Here is a 26,567-nt window from a genome sequence, read left to right on the forward strand (position 1 = left end):
ACAGTCGGCTATAATAATAGAGCCCCGCGCTTCCTCACTGTCTCAGATACTGGGGAGCAAGGAGTGAAGTGGGGACTTAAGTAGTGCCTCAGTTTTGATTGCAAGTTTTCAGCTTAAGAAGAGCCTATCAATAGAAGTGAAAAGAGACTCCCTTTATATAACTGTTTCTGTGTCATCATTAATAGTTATAGGCCTAACTTGGGTAATTCATTAATTCAATACACTGTTATTAAGTGTCTGCTGTGTGTGAGACACTGTATTAGGGACCGGGGCTATGCCAAAAACCCCAAACTCACTGCCATCGAGTCAACTCCAACTCACAGCAACCCTATAGGTCGGAGTAGAACTGCCCCATAGGATTTCCAAGGAGCAGCTGATGGATTTGAACTGTCAACCTTTTGGTTAACAGCCATAGTTTTTAACCACCATGAAGGCTCCACTGGGGCTACAAAAACCAAAACCAAATCCATTATAGCAGTGACAAAATAAAGGTATCTTCATACCTACAGGCTCAAGCAGGCAGACTCCAGCTGTAATCAGGAAACGTGAAGGAGGTGCGTTGTTTAAATGGATGCCTGTCAGCACCCAAATTCCCAGCAACAGCAGTTGGTGCTACAATGAAATTGAAAGTGCTCTAAGTGTGCTTTTTTTAAAAAAAAAAAACTTTTCACAGTGTTTTCTTTATTTTAGTCTCTAAGATACGCATTTTTAAATAGGGTTTTTTTTAAATGATGATGGTGTGTTAATTATGAAACATTGCGGGAAGAGATTGCCTGATTGCTTGGTGACAACAACCCATATAACCATCAAGTGACTTTGGTTTCTAATCGCATCCATGTGTCCCAGATTGACACTGTTGCCCCTCAGCTTTCAGAAAGAAAATCTCTAAATAAACAGTAATTTTTAATACACACACACGTTTATTTTTGCCACGTGTCAATTCAAATGTGTGTTATTTTTCCTTCACAGAAAAAGCAAAGGACAAAAGATCTTTCTCGGGTATTTCATTCTTACAATCCATATGATCACAAGGTAAGAGAATCATGTTATTAGTGTACTGGGTAGTACAAATCTTTCCGAATGTGTACATAATGTTTACCAATATATTGTGATTTTGAAGCATGCTTGCCAATTATATTTCAATTTTAGTTCACTTTTTAAATTTCCAACTTTTTAACCTTTTTAAAGAAACTAGGAAATTTGTATCTCAGAACTAAAATAATTCTGTTTCATTCATATTAAAATTTACTTACGTATTGTAACGGAAATCTCAAAGATCGTGAAAAGATAGGCTTGGGGGCATTTTTGTTTGTTTGTTTGGTTTTTGTTCTTTCTTTCCAAACACCGTAGTGAATGAACCTGGCTTCTGAAAATGGTAAAGGTAATTGAAATAATGGCTACCAACTCTTGGTTCTCCATTGCTTCCTAATAGAAAGTTATTTTTTTAAATAAAAACCCTCACAAAAATCAAAAAACCTTATATCTGAAATACGCACTGCCAAGAGTTTTGCTATAAAAAAGACCAGATAACATAATGAACCCCTTGTCCCCATCCCACATCTTTATAACTTCATGGCCAATCTTATTTCATCTATACCCCACACTCTTCACCACCCCTCCCATATTTGAAGAATTCCCAGCTGTCCGTTCATTTATAAGTATTTCACCATATATTTATATACATTAAAATTAAGGACTCTTAAAAATGAAATATAAATAATCATTTTTAAGAAAATCTTTAACATCACATGATCATGGGAAAATGATGTCTGAGACATGTACAAAACTTCTCAGCCTTATAAAGTTCCAGTAAACCTGTCAATTTGAGGTGATTTTAGAAGCAAACAAAAAATTTACACAGTTGAAATGCTAATATAAACTTAAATCTTTATCTGTGAATTTACAGGGAGACATGTGGTGGGAATTTTTTAAGTAGCCAAAATAAGTACTGTGAAAGCGACTTTCCTCAGTTGAGAACTCAGTGATGTCTGGATTCAGGAGGAAAAAACAAAATGTGCCAGTTGTTCATAGAAGTTGTAAGAATTTGAATAGCTGCTAGTGTTTTGATAGTGACCAGTTGCCTGAAGCGCCAGAAATTTGTAGAGAGAGGTGCTTATACTTCACGTGACCCTGGCGATACACAATACTAAAAATTATATCATTTCAACTTACATTCTTCAAGTTAAATCAGTTGCTTTGCAGAATATGCAATTTGTTTGAAAGAGGCTGTGAGAGCCTGTCATGTCTGACAATGCAGACGGAAGGTGCAGATTGATAACAAAAGCAAAAGAAATGAGATTGACCCAATTTCCCAGGGCAATGTTGCGTTTTTTTAAGATGAAGCCATTTTAATTTACATAAATTCAACAGTGGATAAGGTGAACATTTAACAACTACACCATAAAGTCTAGGACAAATCAAAGGTTTTGCCTGACTTGTCTAAATTTTGCCCACTTCTGACTTTTTTTTTTTTTTTTTTAATTCACAGTTAAGGGAAATTCCACTATGCTTTTATTAGAGCTCTTAATGGAACTTAGCCATTTGCAGCTTCTACCAGCTTCCTTCTCATATCCTTTGTGGCATTGTATCAAAGTCACCTCAAATTATTTTGGCTTCCCTTGTGAAGACTTCATTCCTCTACAAATTAGTCATCAGGCAGTGAGGAATTGAATATAAACGCTAAATGGTGTTCCTTTTGATGTTTGCTTTAAGATTGGTAATAAATTATTATAAGTAGTTGAACTGCTTGATGAGTGATTTTTGAACCTTCCAAGATTTGGCCTTTTGGCATCTTTTTTTATTCTGTATGTGTGTTGTGAAGGAAAAGGGAAAAGTCTCACTCGAGGCAGTTTTTAACCAGGCAAGTCTAACCACATCGCTTTCAACCTCGTCTCTTGCCGATTCCAGTGTCCGCAAAGCCTAGAACCACAAGGGGTTGAGTAATGGGAACTATTTCCACCCTCTTAGAATGTTGCTTTTGTTTTACACCAATAAAATAATAGAGGGTCATATTTCCAGTTAGTTTATTATTTTAATTACCTAATTATATTCAAACAAATTAGTTTTTAAGGTACGGTCAGCAGTTCAAATCCGCCAGGCGCTCCTTGGAAACTCTATGGGGCAGTTCTACTCTGTCCTATAGGGTCACTATGAGTCGGAATCGACTTGACGGCAGTGGGTTTTTTTGTTGGGTAGGTTCAAGTGTAAAATTCTATGAGATGTTCTTGAAGTTGGCTAAACACCTCATGCTCAATGAAATCTCTGGAGTTATCTAAATAGGAATTTAGAAATTTCATTGAGCATGAGTTGTTTAAACCAGTTTCAACCAAATATGTATATTTGGAGCCCTGGTGGCACAACAGTTAAGTGCTCAGCTGCTAAGCAAAAGGTTGGCAATTTGAACTCACCCAGTGGCTCCATGGAATTAAAACCTGGTGATCTGCTCCCATAAAGATTATAGCCCAGAAAACCCAGTGGGGCAGTTCCACTGTCACATGGGTTTTCTGTGGGCCAAAATCAACTCCACGGCACCTAACAACAACAATCTCTATACACAAGCCATGCACACCATAATGTCTGTTCAGGCAACCTCAGCATATACATCTCTGGTCCCATGAGGTTTTTTTTTTTTTTTTTTTTTTAAGGGGAAAGCAGCTTTCCTATTGTTAATTATTTCCCCCTAATGGTTTTAAAGACCCCAAACCCAAACCCCCAGAATGAATGAGCAGCGGGGCTCCAGGTCACAACTCAATACCTGCAGCCTCCTCCTCCTTCTGGATTCATTCTGTGGCCCAACAGCCATTCAGCTGTTCACTCCCCATGCAGGGGCAGCGTCTGCCATGGCTCCTCCTTTTCCTGCTGTGGGCTCTGGCAAGGACTCCAACACCCCAGGGCACTAGTAGGCTCACAGCTTCAGGCAGTGGCAGCAGCTTCACATGATCAGGAAGCTGTGGCACCACCGCCAGCTGCACTCCCAGCACCCACACACCCCTTCCCCACCTGGTCCCTGAGGCCACCTAACCAGGCCCCCATTTGCCCATGCCCAAAAGTCCACAAAGTCCCAATTTGGCTGCTGGTGCAGCACCCCCTACTCCCCAGCAACACACCTGGCAAGGCCGGCCTCCTATATCCAGTCTGTCTTGCAGACAGTGATGGGAGCTGCAGGGCGGGGCTGCTCCTGCTCCTCAGACCCACGGAACAGAGTCGGGGGTGGGGGTGCTGAGGACTGCCTGTATGAATACGGTGTTCGCACAATGGCCAAATCACATGAAGTCCTATTTCCTCGAACGTATCAAGGGTGTTAAGCGATGCATGACTATATACCAAAAAAAAAAAAAAAAAAAAATTCCCATGGAGTTGATTCCAACTCAGTGGCAAGCCCCTGTGTGTCAGAGTAGAACTGTGCTCCATACGGTTTTCAATGGCTGGTGTTTTGGAAGTAGATCACCAGGCTTCCTTCAGCAGTACATCTGGTAGACTCAAACCTCCATCCTTTCCGTTAGCTGAGCACATTAACCGTTTGCAGTACCCAGGGTCTGTCTCTCTGTCTCTCTCTGTGTATGTGTGTGTGTGTGTAAATAAATATATATATCTGTATGATATATATTGGATAATATAGATTGGATTATTGGCAGGACTGTGGAGAGCGACACACGCTCAAGGGGCCTATTCTGCCGCGGTCTTGAGTGGGGTACTATTGTTTCCAACTCCGCTTAGGATCCTAAGGGCAAGAAATGTGGTTGCTATGCAATGTGTACACTGCCTTTGTTTTCTAAGGGGGAGATTAGGCTTCTAGCAGGGCTTCTACCCCTAATTTTTCCCGTTCTGGTTATCATTCCTATTCACCCAGATTTTAAAAATTTGGGTCTGTTCCAGTTTCGGTTCGTCAGCCATGACTGAACCGGGAACAACAGGTACCAAGCCCTGGTTTGTGGGGCTTAACTATTCTATTCTATATATTTTTTTATGATTGAAATACAATGATTGAAACATAATAAAAAAGTTGGGAAAATAAGCTTTGGTCTGCTCCTGGCAGTAAAGGTTGTGGCAGTCTTTTTCTTGCCCCCTAAATTCTTTGTATTGTTAATGTTTCTCTTGATGTAAGTTCCTAGCAAAGAAGCAATACTCAGCATTTCAGTGGGCTCATTATGCTGAGTAAACTCAGAAATGCAGCTCCTATTCTGAAGTTGGCATAATTCCCTGGGGGTTTTATCGCAAATTATAGTGGGCCACTTAAATGACAGCCTAGCCTTCTAGAAACTGTTAAAACAGTTGTAATTACAAAAGTTAGTTAGTACAATGGTTTTGTTCTGAGTCAGTTAGTTATATTTGTTTTTTGCTCTCCTTGTCTCCCTCAAACAGGATTGCTCCTGCCTGACTCCAGACACAGGAAAGTCACCAGGTTAAACAAACTTGTTAAGTGAGACCAGGTGCATTTCTTAATCATACCCTGAAGCCATTGTTAGGTTGTAAATGGTCAGTTGGTTTTCTCTTAAGTGCTGTTGCAAAAGGCAAATAAAGCTTAGAGCAAAATTTGTACCCAAAATGAGTCTTAAGGAAAATGTTCTTGTTGTTATTAGTTGCTGTCAGTCAGCCTGGACATATGACAACCCCATGTGCAACAGAACAAAATGTTGCCCAGTCCTGCCCCATCTTCAGGATCGTTGGGACACTCAAGTCCATTGTTGCAGCCCCTGTGTATTTTGAGTGCCTTCCAACCTAGGGAGCTCATCTTCTAGCGTTGTATCAGACAATATTCTGTTGTGATCCACTGGCTGATTTTCAGTAGTAGATCACCAGGTCTTGCTTCCTGGTCTTTCTTAGTCTGGAAACTCTGCTGAAACCTGTCCACCAGGGGTGACCTTGCTTATGTATCTGTGCTAATAAAAGAGAGCATTGGAAAAAGGGAATCTGAAGCAGCAGGTACTCTGATTGTATTTTATGCTTTGTAGGATTCTTTCCTCTGTTATTTTAATCAACAAATAATAAGGATAGCTTGTAGTTTCTGAAAACATACCATTCTAACTACCAGGAAAGATTACAGTGCCCGAGGCTTTCTAGGCCCCAGAAAGCTAACCTAGAGTTGAATTTTTTCTTTGGCTAAGGCACAGGTAAGTTAGGGTAGGTTATACTTAAGCAAGGAGCTCTGGTGGTGCAGTGGTTAAAGCTCTAACCTGCTAATAGAAAGGTCTGTGGTTCAAGCCCACCAGCCACTCCATGGGAGAAAGATGTGGCAATCTGCTTCCACAGAGATTTACAGCCTACTGTGTCCTGTAGAGTTGCTATGAATCAGAAGTGACTTGACAGCAATGGATTTGGGTTTTTTTGTTTATACTTACAACAGTTTTACTGAAGCCATGCAAGTTAGCATATGTGTGTCCTTGGCCTGAAGAAAATACTACCATGCATATACTTGATATCTATTTCTTTTATTTATTTATTGGTTAGATTTTGTCGGGATTATGTTTTCAGGGGGAAATCTAAGCTTATTAGCTGAACAGATGCTTATCATCTGCTACTGTCAAAAGCCATTGTAAAAAATATGAAAATGTTTGGAAGAAAAAAATTAGAAAATTCGGTTTAGATTTATAGAGGCTTTTTAACATCTGCAAGGTTGAATAAATTCCTAAACACAGTTAATTTGTATGAATTAATATATACTCTACTATTAAAAAGTGAGTCTTTAACTCCATCAGCCTAAGCCAGAACTAGATGGTGCCCGTCTACCACGATGACTGCCCTGACAGGGAACACAGCAGAAAATCCCTGACAGAGCAGGAGAAAAGTGGGATACAGAACTCAAATACTAGTAAAAAGACAAGACTTAATGATCTGACTGGGACTGGAGGGACCCCAGAAGACACGGCCCCCGCAGTCTCTCTTAGCCCAAAATTAAAACCATTCCTGAAGCTAACTCTTCTGGCAAAGATTAGACTGGACTATAAGACATTAAGTGATACTTGGGAAGAGTGTGCTTCTTAGCTCAAGCGGACACATGAGACTGAATGGGCAGCTCCTGTCCAGAGGTGAGATGAGAAGATAGAGGGGGACAGGAGCTGATTAAATGGACACAGGAAATACAGGGTAGAAAGGAGGAGAGCATGCCATCACACTGTAGCGAGAGCAACTAGGGTCACATAACAATGTGTGTATGAATTTTTGTATGAGAAACTAACATGAACTGTAAACTTTCACTTAAAGCACAATAAAAAAAAAAGTGAGTCTTTAGAAGCTGCCTTTTTCTTTTTGCTCATTTGACTCATATATAAAAAAAACAATAGCCAACACTAGTGGCTCTCAGACTTTAGTATGCCTCAGAATCACCTATAGGGTTCATAAAACACAGATTGCTGGATGCTGTCCCTGGAGTTTCTGATACAGTCAATCTGGGATGGGGGTCTGAGAACTTACATTTCTAACAAATTCTCAGGTGATCCTTAAAGTGTTGGTATAGGTACCACACTGCGAGAATCACCAACCTAAACAAAGGTTTCTTAGAACGTAGGAAAAAAGAAGAAAAAGTGAGCCTTTACCGCTCTAACAGGGATCACAATAGAGGGTCCTGGGCAGAGCAGGAGAAAAATATAGAACAAAATTCAAATTCTCAAAAAAGACCAGACTTACTGGTCTGACGGTGACTGGAGGAGCCCCCGAGACTATGGCCCCAGACACCCTGCTTACTCAGAAGTGAAGCCACTCTCAGAGTTCACCTTTCAGTCAATGATCGTTGTTGTTGTTAGGTGCGGTGAAGTCGGTTCTGACTCATAGCAGCCCTATGTACAACAGAACGAAACACTGCCTGGTCCTGCGCCATCCTCATGATCATTGTTATGCTTGAGCCCATTGTTCCAGCCACTGTGTCAATCCATCTTGTTGAGGGTCTTTCTCTTTTTCAAGGACCCTGTACTTTACCAAGCATGATGTCCTTCTCTAGGTACTGGTCCCTCCTAATAACATGTCCAAAGTATGTGAGACGAAGTCTCCCCATCTTTGCTTCTAAGGAGCATTCTGGCTATACTTCTTCCAAGACAAATTTGTTTGTTCTTTTGGCTGTCCATGGTATATTCAATATTCTTCACCAACACCATAATTCAAAGGCATCAATTCTTCTTTGGTCTTCTTTATTCATTTTCCAGCTTTCACATACATATGAGGTGATTGAAAACACCGTGGCTTGGATCAGGCTCACTTTAGTCCTTAAAGTGGCATCTTTACTTTTTGAATATTTTAAAGAAGTCTTTTGCAGTAGATTTGCCCAATGTAATACGTCGTTTGATTTCTTGACTGCTGCCTCCATGGGCCTTGATTGTGGATCCAAGTAAAATGAAATCCTTGACAACTTCAGTCTTTTCTCCATTTATAATGATGTTGCTTATTGGTTCAAGTGAGAGATTAGACAGGCCTATAAAACAAACAGTAACATATGTGAAGAACATGTTTCTTAGTTCGGCCAAGTATACGAGACCAAATGGGCAGCACCTGCCCAAAAACAAAGACGAGAAGGCAGAAAGGGACAGGAAAACTGGATGAATGGACACTGAGAACCCAGGGTGGAAAGGGAAAGGGGAAGAGTGCTGGCACATTGTGGAGATTGCAATTAATGTCACAAAACAATTTTGTATAAAATTTTTGAATGAAAAACTAATTTGTGCTGTAAACTTTCACCTAAAACACAATACACTTAAAAGAAAAAATGAGTCTATAACAGGTTGTCACTATTATAGTTCATGTATTTGTGAAGTGAGCTTCTCATTTTCTTTTAGTGACTATTGTTATTTGAATTGTTTTCTACATATATAGACATAAATCAGTAGACACACATAGGAAGAAGCACTGCTATATAGCTCCTGTGTTGTTGAAGTGGGTTTTTCTTTTTCCTTTGGTAATAATTGTTATTTGAATAATTTTTTTGACCTGTGAACAGATTCATGTCTGAAAAAACAGCTACGTATGAATGCCCTTGGTAAAGTTGCATATGAGTAGAAAGAAAATGAATATTAGTGCGTCACTCAGAGTCTTTTATGCAACAATCTCAGCTATCTAAAACACAGCCCAGAACCTGCAAGTTAGCCAACATTGCCCCAGAACTGTCAAAATTATTGTTTAATTCTCACCCTCACCTCATTTACTTCAGCCCCTTATCCACAAACAGTCCACCCTTTTTTTTTTTAATCAGGGCTAACAAATGTAGCTGTTTGGTTTCCGAAACCACAGTTACCCCTAATAGCAGGTAAAAAGGAGGCGATTATTGCTTCAAGAAGTCAGAGCTCCAGTAAGAAATGACAGCACACTAAATGAAAACAAGAACAAGGCCATAGAAACTTTAAGTCATTAACAAAGCAACTCTAAAAGTGTAGCTGCCTGAGACCATTTAATTTAGACCCAAACACCCCAATATTCTGATACATTTGAGTAGTCCCAGGATAAATAATTGAGATTAGTTTATGTCAAGAAATAGATGTTTTGTTTAAAAATAGTAGAGATGTGTATAACTTGTTTTTGGAAGTATTGGTATTTTAAGAATAAGTTTATCTTTATAATTCTCTTAGGAACCGTTCACCCTTAATAAGGTTGGATAAATGAAGTATTACTATAGAGAGTGGTTGAATGAAAGAAATAAGGTGGTGTTAGTAGTTGGGTAAGGGATTAAAAATGTATGTGACCATAAAGGTTGCAGAAAGTAGAATCAATATTTCTCCCATGTTATTTATATACTTAGAGACTGTAAAAATATTAAAGTTCTTCAGAGTTATTATATTTTTATCTTAAAGATTTTTTTTCCAGTTGCTTCGAATCGACTCCAACTCATGGCAAACCTCTGCGTGTCAGAATAGAACTGTGCTCCATAGGGTTTTCAATGGCTGATTTTTCTGAAGTAGATCACCAGGCCTTTCTTCTGAGGCTCATCTGGGTGGACTCGAACCTCCAACCTTAGAGTTGGTACCACCCAGGAACTCCCAAGAAAGATTAGGAATAATTTAAGTATAATAATTGTAAGTGTCAGCACAATGCATTTGTAATTGTAGTATTAAAAGTACGAAAAATATTAGTGCATGTCTCAGTAATCCCCACTTCCTAAGACTACCTTAAGAACTTTTGTTATTACAAACACATCTAGGAAGTCATATCTACTAGTACGCAGTGAAACGTGGAATGGAAAAATGTAAAATAGTAGTTTTTGCAGCTTTGGGCAGAAGCACACAGCACAATTCTATTTCGGAAGTCTTGTATTATTCCACCCTCCTTTCTTGCCTAAGAGACTAGTAGTCTCTGTGATACGAAATTCCATAAAATATATATATCATACCTCTTAAGCAAAAGGAGCAATATCATTTTGGATTTTTTTATTGATTTACATTTCTAAGATAATTAGTCAGATTTTGCCTAGTGATTTAAGATAACAAAAGTCACTCCCCGCCCCCCAGCTCTTCATGTTTGAAGAATAACGGCCATTTGACTCAGTGCTGAGGCAGCCACAGTATTATCAAGCCTTCATTATCCCCTGTGCTTTGAGTAACATAATGTAGCAACAGAGTGCTTTGAGTTGTTCTTCTAGAGAGGGAGATGTGAATTTGGATTCCTGCCTGCTGGCCCTGTTGAGCTTTGAGCTATCTGCTGTCTGGAAATAGCAAATTCAGTTTTTAATGGATCCGGCACTCAATGGCTAGCCAGATTTTCATGGCACATGTAGATAAAGAAACAAGTTATTGATCTGGCATGTCGATGCCATACTTAAAACAGTTCTCTGCGACAGATCATCCAAAGCCATTTGTGCACTTAACTTTAATTCCCCATCTTTGGCAGAGACCGAAAAACTAGTTTTGTGGATGTTGCTAAATATCAGAAACAAGTGCAGGAATGTCTAAGTGATTGAGTTTTCTTATTTTCATATTGACACATGTTCTTATTCTAAAACCATGCTTAGGCTTTGGCCTTGAAACACGGGGGAGTGAGTACTTCAGTATTAAACCCCGTTTGTTGGCCACATTAACTCCCCTCTAAAATAAAGGGCATGGTGAAGAGCTCTTTCGGAGTAAAATCTGTGCTTTTATTTATTAAAATATCTTCCCTCTCAAGGTGACCAGATAATTGTTACAGAGGCACACAGACATAGCTAAGCTGTTTCCTGATCTGGCAGAGTTTATCTCCAGTCACTTTCTTCCTTCCTGGTCTATGTCTACCTAATCCTAGAGCATTTTTCTCCTTTTTAACCCTCATCTGCTTGTGATTCAAACTGAGTGTTGTTATGTGCTATTTGAGTTGACCCCAACTCATGGCGACCCTCTACTGACAGAGTAGAACTGCCCGTAGGTGTTTCTTGGCTGTAATCTTTACAAAGCAGATCTCCAGGTCTGCCTTCCATGGAGCCACTGGGTGGGTTCAAACCTCCAACCTTCATTAGCAGCTGAGCACTTAACCATTGTGCCCCCAGGGCTCCCAAGTTGAGTAGCAGCTCATATTTCCTTGAGCCTAACTTTGATATTGTACTTAAGTATTTTCCCCTTTTCTTTTTTCCAAAACATTGTTCTCAAAATTAAACATTTTTTACATTTTGGGTTATTTTGTTTAACTGCAGGAATAGGTGCTATGGAAGGTAATGGTAGAGATTTGGGTGATGTTAAAGGGTATATCCAAGGACCCCGAAGTGCCAGCATTCTACTCTGCCAGTTACCCTGAGGGCTGACAAGGAGAGTAGAATCTGGAGTAGTCCTTATTATAGTGATTATTATTATAATAAAGCATACCAGGTAACCAGCAGTATTCTTCAAGCTTTGCTTATACACATAACTCATTTAAACTTTGTAACAACCCTGTAGAGGAGCCCTGGTGGCACAGTGGTTAGGCATTCAGGTGCTAATCAGAAGGTCAGTGGTTCAAACCCGCCAGTCAATCCACAGGAGAAAAATGTGGCAGCCTGCTTCCGTAAGGATTTACAGTCTTGGAAACCCTGTGGAGCAGTTCTACTCTGTCCAGTAGAGTCTCTGTGAGTTGGAATCAACTTGACAGCAGTAGGTTTTTTGGGTTAACAACCCTATTAAGTGAGCGTGCTTGTTATTCCCCATTTCACGGATGAGGAAACTGAGGTATAGAGAGGTTAAGTGGTCAGTATTACACAGCTGGTTGGTTTTAGGGCAGTCTAGCTCCAGAGTCTACGATCATAACCTCTGTGCCACAAGTATCTAAAAATGCACAGTTTTAGACACTCTAATAAAAAGCTGATTGGCAAAGCACAGTTTAAGCTTGAGGCCAAAGTGAGACTTCTTACCCTGCCTCTCTTGCCCAATCCCAAATCTAAATCTGAGTAGGTAAACAGGAAAATTGGAGAATAGAGACATGAGAGAGAATAAGGAGAGGCAGAACAGAAATAGGCGGGGGAAAAAACTGAAGCAAATAGTTAAGTGTTTGACTGCTAGTGCTTCAGTCTGCAACTGCTAGTTGAAAGTTTGGTGATTCGAACTCACCCAGAGGTGCCTTGGAAGAAAGGCCTGGTGATCTGCTCCTGAAAGGTCACACCCATGAAAACCCTATGGAGCAGTTCTACTCTGCACACAGTGCCATGACTTGGAATCAACTCAACAGCAACTAACAACAACAAAGCAAACAATCAATCAAGCTTATTCAAAAAACCACCACCCTTACCTCTGATCTTGTCCAAACTGATTAATTCAGCATCGGCCTGGGGCAAAGGAAGCATGATTTAAAGCAGTCATTAGGGCTAATATGCACTGTGTTCCTAACAGAACTTGTTAAACTTACTCTCTTCCTCGAGGCTGCCACCATGGGAGAGTGGAAGGAACTGGTTGGCAGCACTGTGGTCCCAACCAAAGGACTGGCTTTCTTTAGGGCTCGAGACAACAGGCAATGTCCAAGCCAGAGAAATAGACTAAGTCAGAGCCTGAAAGCCTAAAATACTGAGAAGAATTGAAGAGAGAATCAGCTGAGGTCATGATACATGAAGTTGGGAAAATGGTTGCAGGGCAGGCTAGTAATTCATTCTCTTTAAAGTTTTTGTACATGATTAAAAAGGCATAATCATAGTTAACATTTATGGTGTTTTTTGTTTTTTTTTTAATGTGTATGTTAACACTGTCCTCTAGAAATGGGAAAATGAGAGAGTTTTAGCATCTGGGAAGAAAATAGGTTAACCAACTTCTTCTAAATATTGTTAACATTTTCCGTTATTCAATACTCTACCATTGGGAGCCTTTCGGAGTTCCAGAGGTGCTTTAGGGGCACACAAGTCAAAGAAAAATAAAAGAATTTTAAGGACACAGTTTCTTTTGAATTTAACTTTATCATGTTTAGACACATGGTTAAGAAAGGAAAATATTCTATTTTAATTACTGTAAAGTATAATAATAACCCAGCTAGTATGCATAAAAAGAAATCTTTCTCTAATTCAAGATTTTTTTGTTTTTTGTGGAGGGAAAGTTTTAAAACGGCTTGTTTGTGTTTATTAATTTTTTTTTATTACATATCAATGCTTCCTTTTTCTAATTTAATTTGAAATAAGATTCTAGATTAATCTAGTAAATGTTTTTATGATTTGCTTTCATGTCTTTTTTCCTGTTAATAGCTACCATTTCCCTGGCTTAGTTTCTATTATTTTTCAGCTAATTTCTCTCTCCATTCGTGTTGACTATCTTCCCTTATCCATTAATACTCCACCTGCCTTCTCATTTCCCCACACAGTTTCTTGTATTTTCTTACTTTTACCCTCCACTCCTGTTTGGGAGTGTAATTCTGGAAATCTTTAACATGGAGTTTGCTGGTACTTAGTTCTCATCTATTGGCACTGCTGTTCGGTGCTGTCAAGTCAACTCATAGCAACCCCACATGACAGAGTAGAACTACCCATAGAGTTTTCTAGATTGTAATCTCTACGGGATCAGATCGCCAGGTCTTTCTCCCACGGAGCTGCTGGGTGAGTTCAAACTGCTGAGCATTTAACCGTTGCGCCACCAGGATTCCTTTCTCTCCCATTACAGACAGTAATATGAAAACTGAACACTGGGTTATCCCTTTCCCTCTTAGTGTCTTAAACTATAGAAGTGAGAAGAACCTTAACATATCAGTTGCCATCAAATCAGTTCTGACATATGGTATCCTATGTGTATCAAAGTGGAACTACGTTCCACAGGGCTTTTAATGACTGACTTTTCAGAAGTTGAACACCAGGTCTTTCTTCCGAGGACCTGTAGGTAGGCTAGAACCTCCAACCTTTTGGTTAGCAGCTGAGCACATTAATTAGTTGCACCGCTCAGGGACTCCTGGAAAAGGACCTTAGAGCTTATGTAGCCCCCATCACGCTCCCTGTCCCACCCATATTGTACAGGTTTAAAAAAGGCTCTCTCGTCCTGTTGAATTCTTATCCTTCAAGACCCAGTTTTATTTTTTTTGCATCCTTCCTGATGCACTCAAAGAATTGTTCTCACCTTATGCTACCACTATCACTTGTATATACCTTTATTATTTGGCTTTTCATGCTCTTAGAATTCGGTCCATTCAACAAATGTGAATTTTATGCCAGGGGTCAGGCACAGTAACTGGGATAAGATGCTTAGGATTCAATGGTGGGGGGTGAGGAGGTGGATATGGCAACAGACATTGCATTGTAATTATAGCTCTATTATGCATTTATTTATTGGCATAGTTATTCCTCCGCACCACACTGCGAATGCTTTTAGGACTGGGATCATATCTTTCTTGTCTCCTCACTTTCACCCTCCTGGAGAAAAGCCTGAATTATGAGCTAGAATTTAAAGAGTTATATATATGACGTGTATTTTATTCTTTTGTGGATCTACATGCCTTAGCTATAGGTACAGTGGTTAAGTGTTTGCTGTTAACCAAAGGTTGGGAGTTCAGATCCACCAGCTGCTCCTTTTAAACCCTATTGGGCAGTTCTACTCTGTCCAGCAGGGTTGCTATGGGTTAGAATGGACTCAACAGCAGTGGGTTTGGTTTTTTGGTTTTTACCTGTCATCCCACAGCAAATACAAGGCTAAAACTCAGTCTTAATCCCCAGTCTGGTGTTCTTCCTGGGCTACTTCATAGTTACAATGTGGCAGTGGTAATGACCACACCTATGGAAGAATGTCCTTAGTTTGGACTTTTAATTATGCAATAGGTAATATATGCATTTGGCACCATATCCAAAGACTCTTCTTCCTAACCCTGTCCCCCAGCTCTCTCCCTCTACTCCCCATTCACCTCTCCAGAGGCAGCCAGTATTTCCAGTTTTGCATGTATGATTCTAGCTATTTTATGCATATTTAACCCCAGTTTCCTCCTTTGTAAAAATCATTAGTTTATGTAACACTAAGAAGGAAAAAAAAAAAAAACCTTCCAATTGTAATGGCGAGACACTGTCAACTAGAAGATGTACCTCAAATTTAACCCATTGCTGTTGAATTGATTCTGACTCATAGAGACCCTGTTGAACAAATTAGAACTGCCCCATAAGGCTTCCCGGGAGCTACTGGTGGATTCCAACTGCCAACCTGTTGGTTAGCAGACAAGCTTTTGACCACTGCGCCACCAGGCTCTGTCTCAAATTTAGAGATGCTAAAATATGGAGGAGAAATGTGCTTCTAAGAATCAATGAAACTTTGTAGTACCTACCTTACAGGGTTATCATAGGGTGAAATGGAAAGCATCTAGAATATCGTCATAGTAAATGTTCAGTACAGGACTCTTATTATTCTGATAGTGAAGTTATAATTACAAGGCTTTCAGCTTCACCAGCCCTACCACTAGTACTCAGCACATAGGACATGGTAGTTGTTATAGAAGTATAGTCACTGGAATGTAAGCAGGGGTTTGTCTGTTTTGTTCAATGCTGTTTCCCCAATACCTAAAACAGTGCTTGAAACATGGGAGGTGCTCCTTAAATATTTGTTGATTGGAGGAACTAATCTGCTCCATCCTCCAAAGCTTCAGCAGAAGTATGTGTAAAAATCTTATTATTATTTATTTATTTATTTTTGAGTAGCAGATGCAGTGGTTGTGCATTTCGGGTTTCTATGGTTTTTAACTCTCTTCCCCCTCATCCCCATACATACCAAAACTTTTAGACTTTTCCACCAACCTCTGTGGAGTCAATTTAAACATGTGAAGACCTTTCTGTATGAAACCAAAAACTTTGACTAGAGGGCTCTTCAGAATATTGTTGGTATAAAACTTTTTCCAAATAATCATGTTTTGCATAATCTCTGCAGGATCCTAATAAGAATTTTATAAGATTTGCTAGTCCTACATTTTGGAGTTTGCATTTTTTTAAATTAGTGTACTGTTTTTAGAACTGATCTAGTTTTGTGCTATTGTTATGTCATATATTCCCTCAGAAAGAAGAAAGGAATAAATCCTTTCATTTTGAAGTACCACAGTTTTGGGGTTTTTTTTTTTAACTAAAATTGAGCTCGCATGAAAAGTTTTTTTTCTTCTTCTAGTCTATAAAGATGTGGACTTCCAGAAAGCCTTCATTGCACCGTAAAATCTATATAGCCTTTATGCTTTTTGTTTTGTGTTTTGTAATTTTCTCACATTAGCCTGCTTGACTCTATAGACGTCGTTTTATTTATTTTGGTGATGTTTGAACATTTCCGTGCTGCATAGATCTGTCTGTTTTGAATTTTTGAGAATTTAAAATGTAATAATGATTTAGTTACCTTAAAAAGAGGAAATATCAAATTTGGACTTGGAGTATGTGCTTTTATAAATATTTATATGTATATGTTGGCATATGTGTGTATAGATAGGTGGGCAGGTGGATAGATACATGACAGACAGAGATAGATAGATATGCATGGTCCAGCTAAAATATAAACTGGCTAATTATCACAAATAGCTGGGATAACCTAGGTCTTCACAAGTAGCCGGTTTTCTTGCTGTTATTCTTCTGACCTTATAAATGGCCTTAAAGCTCTTTGAATAGCTTTGAGTACACTAAAAAATGAAATATGGATATTGTTACTTTAAATGTAGTTGCTAGTGCTTGAATCCAAGTCGTCTTGAAAACTCAACATACCGGTTACAATTAGCACGTCCCTGCTCTTGGGCCTCCTGGGAAGGAACTGAAGCAATCTCGCTCTTGTATGAACATCCCCATGTATGTGAAAGTTACTGCTACGTGTTGGAAAAACCTGCTTTTATCACAGACCCGTTTGCTGATGGGTTTGTCTGACTTCACAGTCACTCACTTTCACTTATTGAAGAAGGTGAAGTCCAACCTAAAAATTTATCCTGAAAAATTGAAGTGGCCCTCATTCCTCCTATTGAAATACTGTCACAATTTGCGGTAAGGCTTAGAACAATAGATTCAGATTGCTACCGAGCTATCGCTAAATTAATGCCCCAGAAGGTCAGCAGCTACTGACACTTCAAGACCATCAGTGCTCTCTCTCTAGGCCTGATTAGAGATTCAGCATGCTCTGTTTGTGCTTGATAGGTTTAAACAATTTTCCAATTTTCACTTAAGCTGCAACTTGCAAATATACTCATTTTTAAAATAAAGACAAATGGTTTTAATTTATGGATGAAAAATCTTTTCCAAATTAATTATTCATAATGATAAATTTTGAATATGTAATAGGCATTTATTTAAAACTTCCCTCAAGGATTGCAAAACATTTATCTAAGTACATGTATTTCATAATATTAGGGTAGCAGGTTAGTAACATTCAATAACAGAGTGTATGGGTCTTAGTGTACTGATCTCTACCCAAGTTTCTTCTCCCCTTTCTGGCTTCTCCCCCCAGCCTTCTCTTTGATCTGTCTCTTTGATGTCTCTCTTGCCCATTCACAATAGTATTCTGGTTTTCGTTTGTTTTTTATTGTGGTAAATGTATATGGAACCGTGTCTGTTTCTTTCTTTCTCCCCCCCCCCCTTTTTTAAAAATTGTTCTTTAGATGAAGGTTTACAGAACAAAGTAGTTTCTCATCAAACAGTTAGTACACACTTGTTCTATGACATTGGTTAACAACTCCACAACATGTCAACACTCTCCCTTCTCAACCCTGGGTTCCCTATTACTAGGTTTCCCATTCCCTCCTGCCTTCCAGTCCCTGCCCCAAGGCTGGTGCACCCCTTTAGTCTTGTTTTGTTCCATGGGCCTGTTCAATCTTTGGCTGAAGAGTGAGCCTCAGGAGTGACCTCATTACTGAGCTGAAAGGGGGCGACACTCTCAGGGTTTCTTCAGTCCCTGTCAGGCCAGCAAGCCTGGTCTTTCTTTTTGAGTTAGAATTTTGTTCTGTATTTTTCTCCAGCTCTGTCTGGGACCCTGTGTTGTGATCCCTGTCAGAGCAGTCAGTGGTGATAGCTGGGCACCATCTTGTACTGAACTGTTTGGTGGAAGCCGTGGTGGATGTGGTCCATTAGGCTTTTGGACTAATCTTTCCCTTGTGTCTTTAGTTTTCTTCATTCTTCCTTACTCCTGAACGGGTGAGACCAGTGGAGTATCCTAGATGGCTGCCAGACAGTGTCTGGTTCTTAATAGTGCAAGGCTGCTCCCATGCATGCAAATATATATATACAACAGATTACAGGGCATTTCCTTTTAGATGTTACCTCGAAAGGAGCCCTCATGGCGCTGTGGTTAAGCGCTCAGCTGCTAACCGAAAGGTCAGCGGTTCGAACCCACCAGCCACTCCATGGGAGAAGGACGTGGCAGTCTGCTTCCATAAAGATTACAGCCTTGGAACCCCTATGGGGCAGCTCTAGTCTGCGCTATAGGGTCACTATGAGTCAGAATCAACTTGATGGCAGTAGATATGGTTTGGGTTTAGGTACATTTGAACATGTGTCTCTGAAGCATCTTTTGTGCTCCATGCACATGGGGAAGTGAAAAGCTTTTGTGGACAACAGTGGTTCCACAGGATTTCCATATTTCATATTTAAAATGTATCTTTTCTATTCCCAGTCATGCTACACTTATATAAAATTGAGAATGATTGAAAAGCAGTCTTTACTTTCTTGTATAGCAATACGAATAATATACAAGCTCCTCATAATGGAGTAGTGGAGTAATACCAGTAGTACTCAAACTTGATGACACATTAGAATCACCTAGGGTGCTTTAGGAGCCCTGGTGGCACAGTAATTAAGAGCTACAGCTGCTAACCGAAAGGTCAGCAGTTTGAATCCACTAGCTGCTCCTTGGAAATCCTATGGGGCAGTTCTGCTCTGCCCAATAGGTTGCTATGAATTGGAATCTACTTGACGGCTACGGGTTTGGTTTTGGTTTAGGGTGTTGGGTTCCACTCATCTATACAACTGCTGTGTGTTGGAGGGGGAGAGGGGGTTGCTTCCAAATGTTCTAAATGAGCAAACTATGCTAATTACCTTCATGATAAAGTTCTGCATTCCCATCTCAGCTGAACCCTCAACCCTGGTCCTTGTATGCACCTGCAGTTAGCTCCTTTCACAGTTTCCCAGTCTTTATCACTTTCTTTAGTTCTCCTACCTCACCGTTGCTATGCTGTACATCTCCCTTCCTTATGAATTGGTCTTCAATTTATATTACTCAAACAACAGACCTAAGTCTACCATTTTGAATTTCTAGTTTTACCCTTACCGTACTTTACCTGATAATATGACATATCCCTAAAGATCCTAACTGGCTTATTGGGTACTTTATTTAGGACTGTGTTGTAAATAACTCAACTCATGCTGGATTAAACAAAAGAGATCATTTGTTGGCTTACTTAATTCAGCGGTCAAGGTAGATTTACTTTAAGTAAGGCTTGATTCAGGACTCAAATAACATCACCAGTAGCCATCACCTGAGTCTGTTCGATGTATCAACTATTCTCAGGCTCATCTCCTTGGAGCTAGCAATGGCTACAGCTGCCCCCACACCTCACTCCTCATACTACCAAGAATAAGGAAGAGAGAAGATCTCCCTCCTGGAAAATCCAGAGTTCCATGATTGGTTGGAGTTTTGTGTACTTCCCTGAGCTGAACCAAGGGAGTTCATGTGTTGATTGACTTAGACCAGTCAAGGCTGTTACCTCAGGAGCTGGGGGCGGTGCAATTGTCGTTATTGTTGTTCAGTATCAGTCAATCAGTTCTAACTTAGAGTGACCCCATGTGTCAGAGTAGAACTGCTCCATAGGGTTTTCGTGACTAATCTTTATGGAACCAGATCACCAGGTCTTTCTTCTGTGGAGCCACTGGGTAGATTCAAACCTTTTGGGGGTACAGTTAACCCCATTCAAACTGCATTGCTGGGGAGTGAAAGATGAAAGGGTGGGGACTTCGCTGAAGGTGTGAAGAATGGACAAAGAATGTTCACAGTAGTGCAAGTTATTATAATATTGGGTGTCTATAAAGGTTTCATCAACATTTGAGCAATATATATTTTATTTGAAATTCCATAATAAGGTATATTAAAATTGCTTGGTCATACTGAACCATTTTGAATTTTTAGTGAAGTGAATGGAAAAAAAAGTTATAATGCATTCTGTTTTCATGAGCAATATAGGAAATCACTGTCATTAAATTTATAAGTTTAAAAAAATTTTTTTACAAATATTTAAACTTACCCCATTTAATATTGGAAGCATGGTATAATAGAGTCTAAACAACTGACTTCAAATCAGTGTTTGCCACTTAACTCACTGGAAAGCCTTGAATACGTTATTTATTCTCTCTGATCACTAATTTTGTTATCCGCTAGGTGCAGATATAAGTATATCTGTCTTGTTTCTCTCACAGGGTTATAAAACGAAAAAAACAAATCCATTGCCATTGAGTCGATTCCCACTCGTAGCAACCCTATAGGACAGAGTAGAACTGCCCCATACGGTTTCTAAGGAGCGGCTGGTGCATTTGAACTGCTGACCTTTTGGTTAGCAGCAGTAGCTTGTAACCAGTGCTCCACACAGAGTTATGTTGTTGTTAGGTGCCGTGAAGTCTGTTCTGACTCATAGCAACCCTATGTACAACAGAACGAAACACTGCCCAGTCCTGAGCCATCCTTACAATCGTTGTTATGCTTGAGCTCATTGTTGCAGCCACTGTGTCAGTCCACCTCGTTGAGGGTCTTCCTCTTTTCCGCTGACCCTGTACTCTGCCAAGCATAATGTCCTTCTCCAGGGACTGATCCCTCCTGACAACATGTCCAAAGTATGTAAGATGTAGTCTCGCCGTCCTTGCTTCTAAGGAGTATTCTGGTTGTACTTCTTCTAAGACAGATTTTGTTCATTCTTTTGGCAGTCCATTGTATATTCAATATTCTTCATCAGCACCACAATTCAAAGGCATCAATTCTTCTTCGGTCTTCCTTATTCATTGTCCAGCTTTCACATGCATATGATGCGATTGAAAATACCATGGCTTGGGTCAGGTGCACCTTAGTCTTCAAGGTGACATCTTTGCTTTTCAACACTTTAAAGAGGTCCTTTGTAGCAGATTTACCCAATGCAATTTGTCTTTTGATTTCTTGACTGCTGCTTCCATGGCTGTTGACTGTGGATCCAAGTAAAATGAAATCCTTGACAGCTTCAGTCTTTTCTCCATTTATCATGATGTTACTCATTGGTCCAGTTGTGAGGATTTTTGTTTTCTGTATGTTGAGGTGCAGTCTATACTGAAGGCTGTAGTCTTCGATCTTCATTAGTAGGTGCTTCAAGTTCTCTTCACTTTCAGCAAGCAAGGTTGTGTCATCTGCATGATGCAGGTTGTTAATGAGTCTTCCTCCAATCCTGATGCCCCGTTCTTCTTCATATAGTCCAGTTTCTCGGATTATTTGCTTAGCATACAAATTGAATAGGTGTGGTGAAAGAACACAACCCTGACGCACACCTTTCCTGACTTGAAACCAATCAGTATCCGCTTGTTCTGTCCAAACAATTGCTTCTTGATCTATGTAAAGGTTCCTCATGAGCACAATTAAGTGTTCTGGAATTCCCATTCTTCTCAGTGTTATCCATAATTTGTTATGATCCACACAGTCAAATGCCTTTGCATAATCAATAAAACACAGGTAAACATCCTTCTGGTATTCTCTGCTTTCAGCCAGGATCCATCTGACATCAGCAATGATATCCCTGGTTCCACGTCCTCTTCTGAAACCGCCCTGAATTTCTGGGATTTCCCTGTCGATATACTGCTGCAGCCATTTTTGAATGATCTTCAGCAAAATTTTGCTTGCATGGGATATTAATGATATTGTTCTATAATTTCCACTTTCGGTTGGATCACCTTTCTTAGGAATAGGCATAAATATAGATCTCTTCCAGTCATTTGGCCAGGAAGCTGTCTTCCATATTTTTTGGCATAGACAAGTGAGCACCTCCAGCGCTGCATCTGTTTGTTGAAACATCTCAATTGATATTCCATCAATTCCTGGAGCCTTATTTTTTGCCAATGTCTTCAGAGCAGCTTGGACTTCTTCCTTCAGTACCATCGGTTCCTGATCATAGCAGGGTTATAGTGAGCATTAAATGAGATAATATATGTTAAAGCATATGATAAAAAGGCAGAACTAATTGTTACTTATTATCTTACTACCTCATCACAATGAGTTTAACTAGCCAAAAAAAAATTATAATTAAAATATAATTCTATTATGCTAAAACATTACCTTTATTACTTAAAGCTTATTTTATTTTGTTTTTTCTAAAGAAGCCTTGGAGTAGCTTATCTAAAAGGTTCACATCCATTATTAAGCTCTTTTAGGGTAAAATAAGAAGAGCTGTGTTGTTCACCCACAAAACCTGAGTCATTGCCACAGTTGAGAATAAAAGCCTAGACTTCTGGGAAGCAAAGACAAAAAGACAAACACAGCTAAATACACAGCTTTCATTTTGTAATAACAGAAACTATGTCATTCAAGAGGTGTGACAACCTTTTCCTAGGGCAAATCTCTAAATAGAATATATCTTATCAGTCTTTCCCTTACGGGGCATTGAACAGCACAGTGGACCATTGTACCATCAAATTTATAAAGCCCAAGAAGCTTTGGATCGATTTTGAACAGTTTTTAGTAGAGAAGTGGTCTAGCCTAAGTTTGAATTTGCCATTTTCTAGCTGTGTAATTTAGACAAGTTACTTATGGTCCCTGAGACTCAGCTTCTTAATCTCTAAAATGGGGATAAAAAAATAATCCCTGCTCCATGGGGTTACTCTAAGGATTAAATGAGAGAATGCATGTTGAAGAGATTGCCACAGTGCACTGAATATAGAATGCAGTTAATAAATATTAGTTGTTTTAATAATTATTATTACAAATTCTGTCTGTAAACATGTATTGCTGTCATCAGAAATCTGTAAAAGAATATTAGCAAAGAAAGAATTTTAGTGTGATTAAAGAAAGCGTGTGATTGGATACTAGAAAATATCACCAGCATCCTTCAACTAGACAAAAAATCTAACCAGTTGGAAATCTAAACGAGAAGAATGAAAACATTGTTCTGGTTCTCTCTGTGAGCCAATTAAAATTTTCAGTTATTTTTTAGCACAAGTCATTTTAGAACAGCACTGAAACTCTCCACGATATTGTAACAGTGTAAAGCCTGTGGTGGGAAAGGTCAAAAGGCTAACTAAAATGTGTGAGCCAGAGTTGTTAGGTGCTGTGGACTCGATTTTCAACTCTTAACAACCCCGTGTGACAGAATGGAACTGCTCCATAAGGTTTTCTGGGCTGTAATCTCACAGGAGCACATCTCCAGATCTTCTTCCCAAGGAGCCGCTGGATGGGTCCAGACTGTCAACCTCTTGATTAGCTGCCAAGTGTTTAACCATTGCACCACCAGGGCTCCTGTGAACCAGAGTAGGCCTCATGGCTCCCAATTTCACCGACAGTAACTACACCTTAGAATTCTGCTTAGTTGTGTGTGGACTCATTAACGTATCATAGAAGAGTTGATATTATCCAATCATTCACTTGTATAAGCAGTATTGTCTTTAATGGGCTCAAATATAGCAACAATTTTGAGGATGGCACAGGAACACAGGACCAGGCAGTGTTCCATTCTGTTGTTCTTAGGGTCACTAGGAGTCAGAACCGACTTAATGGTACCGAACAACAACATTGTCTTTAAATTCTGACTCTACTGTTTACAAAAACAAACAAACAAAAAAGACAAATGGGGAGAAAAGATAGCAGAGTAATTGTACTGGTAAGTCTGGGAGTGTTGGTGATTCAGTGGGAGAATTCTTACCTTCCATGCTGGAGACCCAGGTTCATTTCCCGGCCAGTACACTTCATGTGCAGCTACCACCTGTCTGTCATTGGAGGCTTCATGTTGCTATGATGCTGAACATTTTTTTTTTTTAAGTGGAGCTTCCAGAATGAGACTAGGAGGTAAGGCCTGGTCATCTGCTTCTGAAAATCAGCCAATGAGATCCCACAATGGTTTGTTTGCTCTGCAGCACATCATGAGGATGGCACAGGACAGGGCAATATTTTGTTCTATTGTGCGTGGAGTTGCCACGAGTTGGGGGCCAACAACTAATAACTCTAGATATAACTCAAAATAAGATTACCTAAAATATTTAAATGTTAAGTACATTGGTGGTAGATGGATTTTTAAGCTCGTCCTTTACATAATCAAAGTAATAGCGTATATATTTAGAATCATTAAGTGTTAGCTCTGAGGAGAATTGTAAGGGTCATCTAAGTACAGTTCCTCTTTTTCTGTTTAATTCAGATATGGAAGCCAAAACCCACAGGAATTAAGTACCACAGACAGTAGACTAATTAAACTAAAATTACACCTTAAAGCCCAATTTGCCGATGCCTAGTCTGATTCCTAGTCCTATAGGGTCGCCATGAGTCGGAATCGACTCAATGGCAGTGGGTTTTTGGTTTGGGTTTAGTCTGATCTGCCTTTCGCTTCAATACAAGGTGTTTGTTTGTGATTGCTGTTCATTTTTGTTTGTAGCAATTTTTTAAAAATTTATTTTGTTGTTAATATATACAGCAAAACATACATCAAGTCAACAGTTTCTACATATACATGCCATTCAGTGACACTGATTAAATTCTTCGCAGTTGTGCTACCATTCTCACCCTCTTTTACTGAGTTGTTCCTCTTTCATTAGCATAAATTCACTGCCCCCTAAGGTTCTTATCTACTCTTTCAGAGCATAATGCTCAAGGCAGACATTTTTTATTACAGGTAGTTAAGCTATTGTTTGGTTTTAAGAAGACTTCAGGGGATATTTTTGGTTTAAGGCTTAAAAATTATCTTAGGGCAATAATTTCAGGGGTTCATCTAAACTTCATGGCTCCAGGAAGTCTGGGGTCCATTGTAGCGATTGTTGATTTCCAATATTTGTATTCTACAAAATAAGAACTCTTTATTTCCAATAAATCTGTGATTCAAGACAAAGCTGCAGTACACTCTACCTTTTTAGCAAACTGGACTTAACATTTTCAACACCTAAGCTTGATGTGAACTTGATTCACGCAACTAAATGTGCTTTTCCAGGTTACTTGGCCTTCACCAGAAGCCGTGATTATACGTTCCAGGAGAAGTTACAGTGGTGTGATGTGACATAGTTACTGATGTTAGGTTATATAGCCCTATCCTGGGTTTGTGGGAAAGAAAGCAAGTGTGTGGTTTGTCCTTTTTACTTTTCTGTTTGTAGAAAGGCACAGAACTGGCCTGGCTGCTTATAGTTCTTTAACCCCCAGCAGACCTTTCTGTAGCCGTCACCCAAGGAGTACAGTGGACGTACTTGGTGAAATGAGGTGGTGAGAGGATGATATGGCCTAAGTCACCTACGCCAGAACGAAAAAGGCCTGCCAGTTAGAGGTGAAGCTCAATTCATCTTTTGTCAGAACGCCGTAAGTCCTCTTATCCCCTGGTTTGCTCTTTATTACCAGCTACCACACTGGGATTCAAAGGAGCGTGTTCCCAAAGATTACTTAATGACAGAGAGTAGAGTTTAGGATATAAGAAGCATATTCAGCATGAGGCCAGTATTTTGTATGTGTATACACACTTCTGAATTGCTCAGCTTTTATGCGATTTTCTGTATTAAGGAAAAAAGGAATAAATATTCTTTTTATTCTTAAAAGACTGTGACTGAGCCAAAGAAGAGTTGGATGATTCTGGATTGCTCAGACTCTGACTGGCGCTTATGAATTTTTTGTTGTTGTTGTTTCCTTTGTCTGGGTTGTTTTTTTGTTTGTTTTTAACTGTGCCTTCTACTTTAAATATAAACACCTTTGGAAATCCGAATTCTTTATGATAAGCACTGCCTTTTGGTGGAGTTTGTCTCAATTACACATAGCTCTGAAAGGATATATGTCTATAGTTTCTGTTGTTAGTGGGTGCCATCAAGGTGATTCCAACTCACAGCAACTCAGTGTGACAGAATAGAACTGCCCATGGGTTTTCTTGGCTATAAACTTTACGGGAGCAGATTGCCAGGTATTTCTCCTGCAGAGCGGCTGCTTGGGTTCAAACCACCAACCTTTTTGTTAGCAACCAAGCCCTTAACCCTTTCCCATTTCCACCACCAGGTCCCCTTATATAGTTCTTTTATCAGTTAAATTTTCATTTTCTTGGTGGGTCATTGCGGCAGTCTTTTTTTGTATGTTTTGATTACAACT

The 26,567-nt window shown here is 39.5% G+C and overlaps 1 protein-coding gene across 2 annotated transcripts in view; it reads left to right on the forward strand.

Annotated features, from left to right (window-relative positions):
• The window catches only part of CDKAL1 (CDK5 regulatory subunit associated protein 1 like 1), a 794,624-nt gene that overhangs the window by 646,991 nt on the left and 121,066 nt on the right, over positions 1–26,567 (forward strand). For both annotated transcript variants that reach the window (XM_049876026.1, XM_049876110.1), the window contains one exon: positions 970–1,032. In XM_049876026.1, the coding sequence (XP_049731983.1) occupies positions 970–1,032 (63 nt within the window). The remainder of the gene's footprint in view (positions 1–969; positions 1,033–26,567) is intronic.

The sequence above is a fragment of the Elephas maximus genome, chromosome 1, assembly GCF_024166365.1.
Source record: "Elephas maximus indicus isolate mEleMax1 chromosome 1, mEleMax1 primary haplotype, whole genome shotgun sequence".
Taxonomy (NCBI): domain Eukaryota; kingdom Metazoa; phylum Chordata; class Mammalia; order Proboscidea; family Elephantidae; genus Elephas; species Elephas maximus.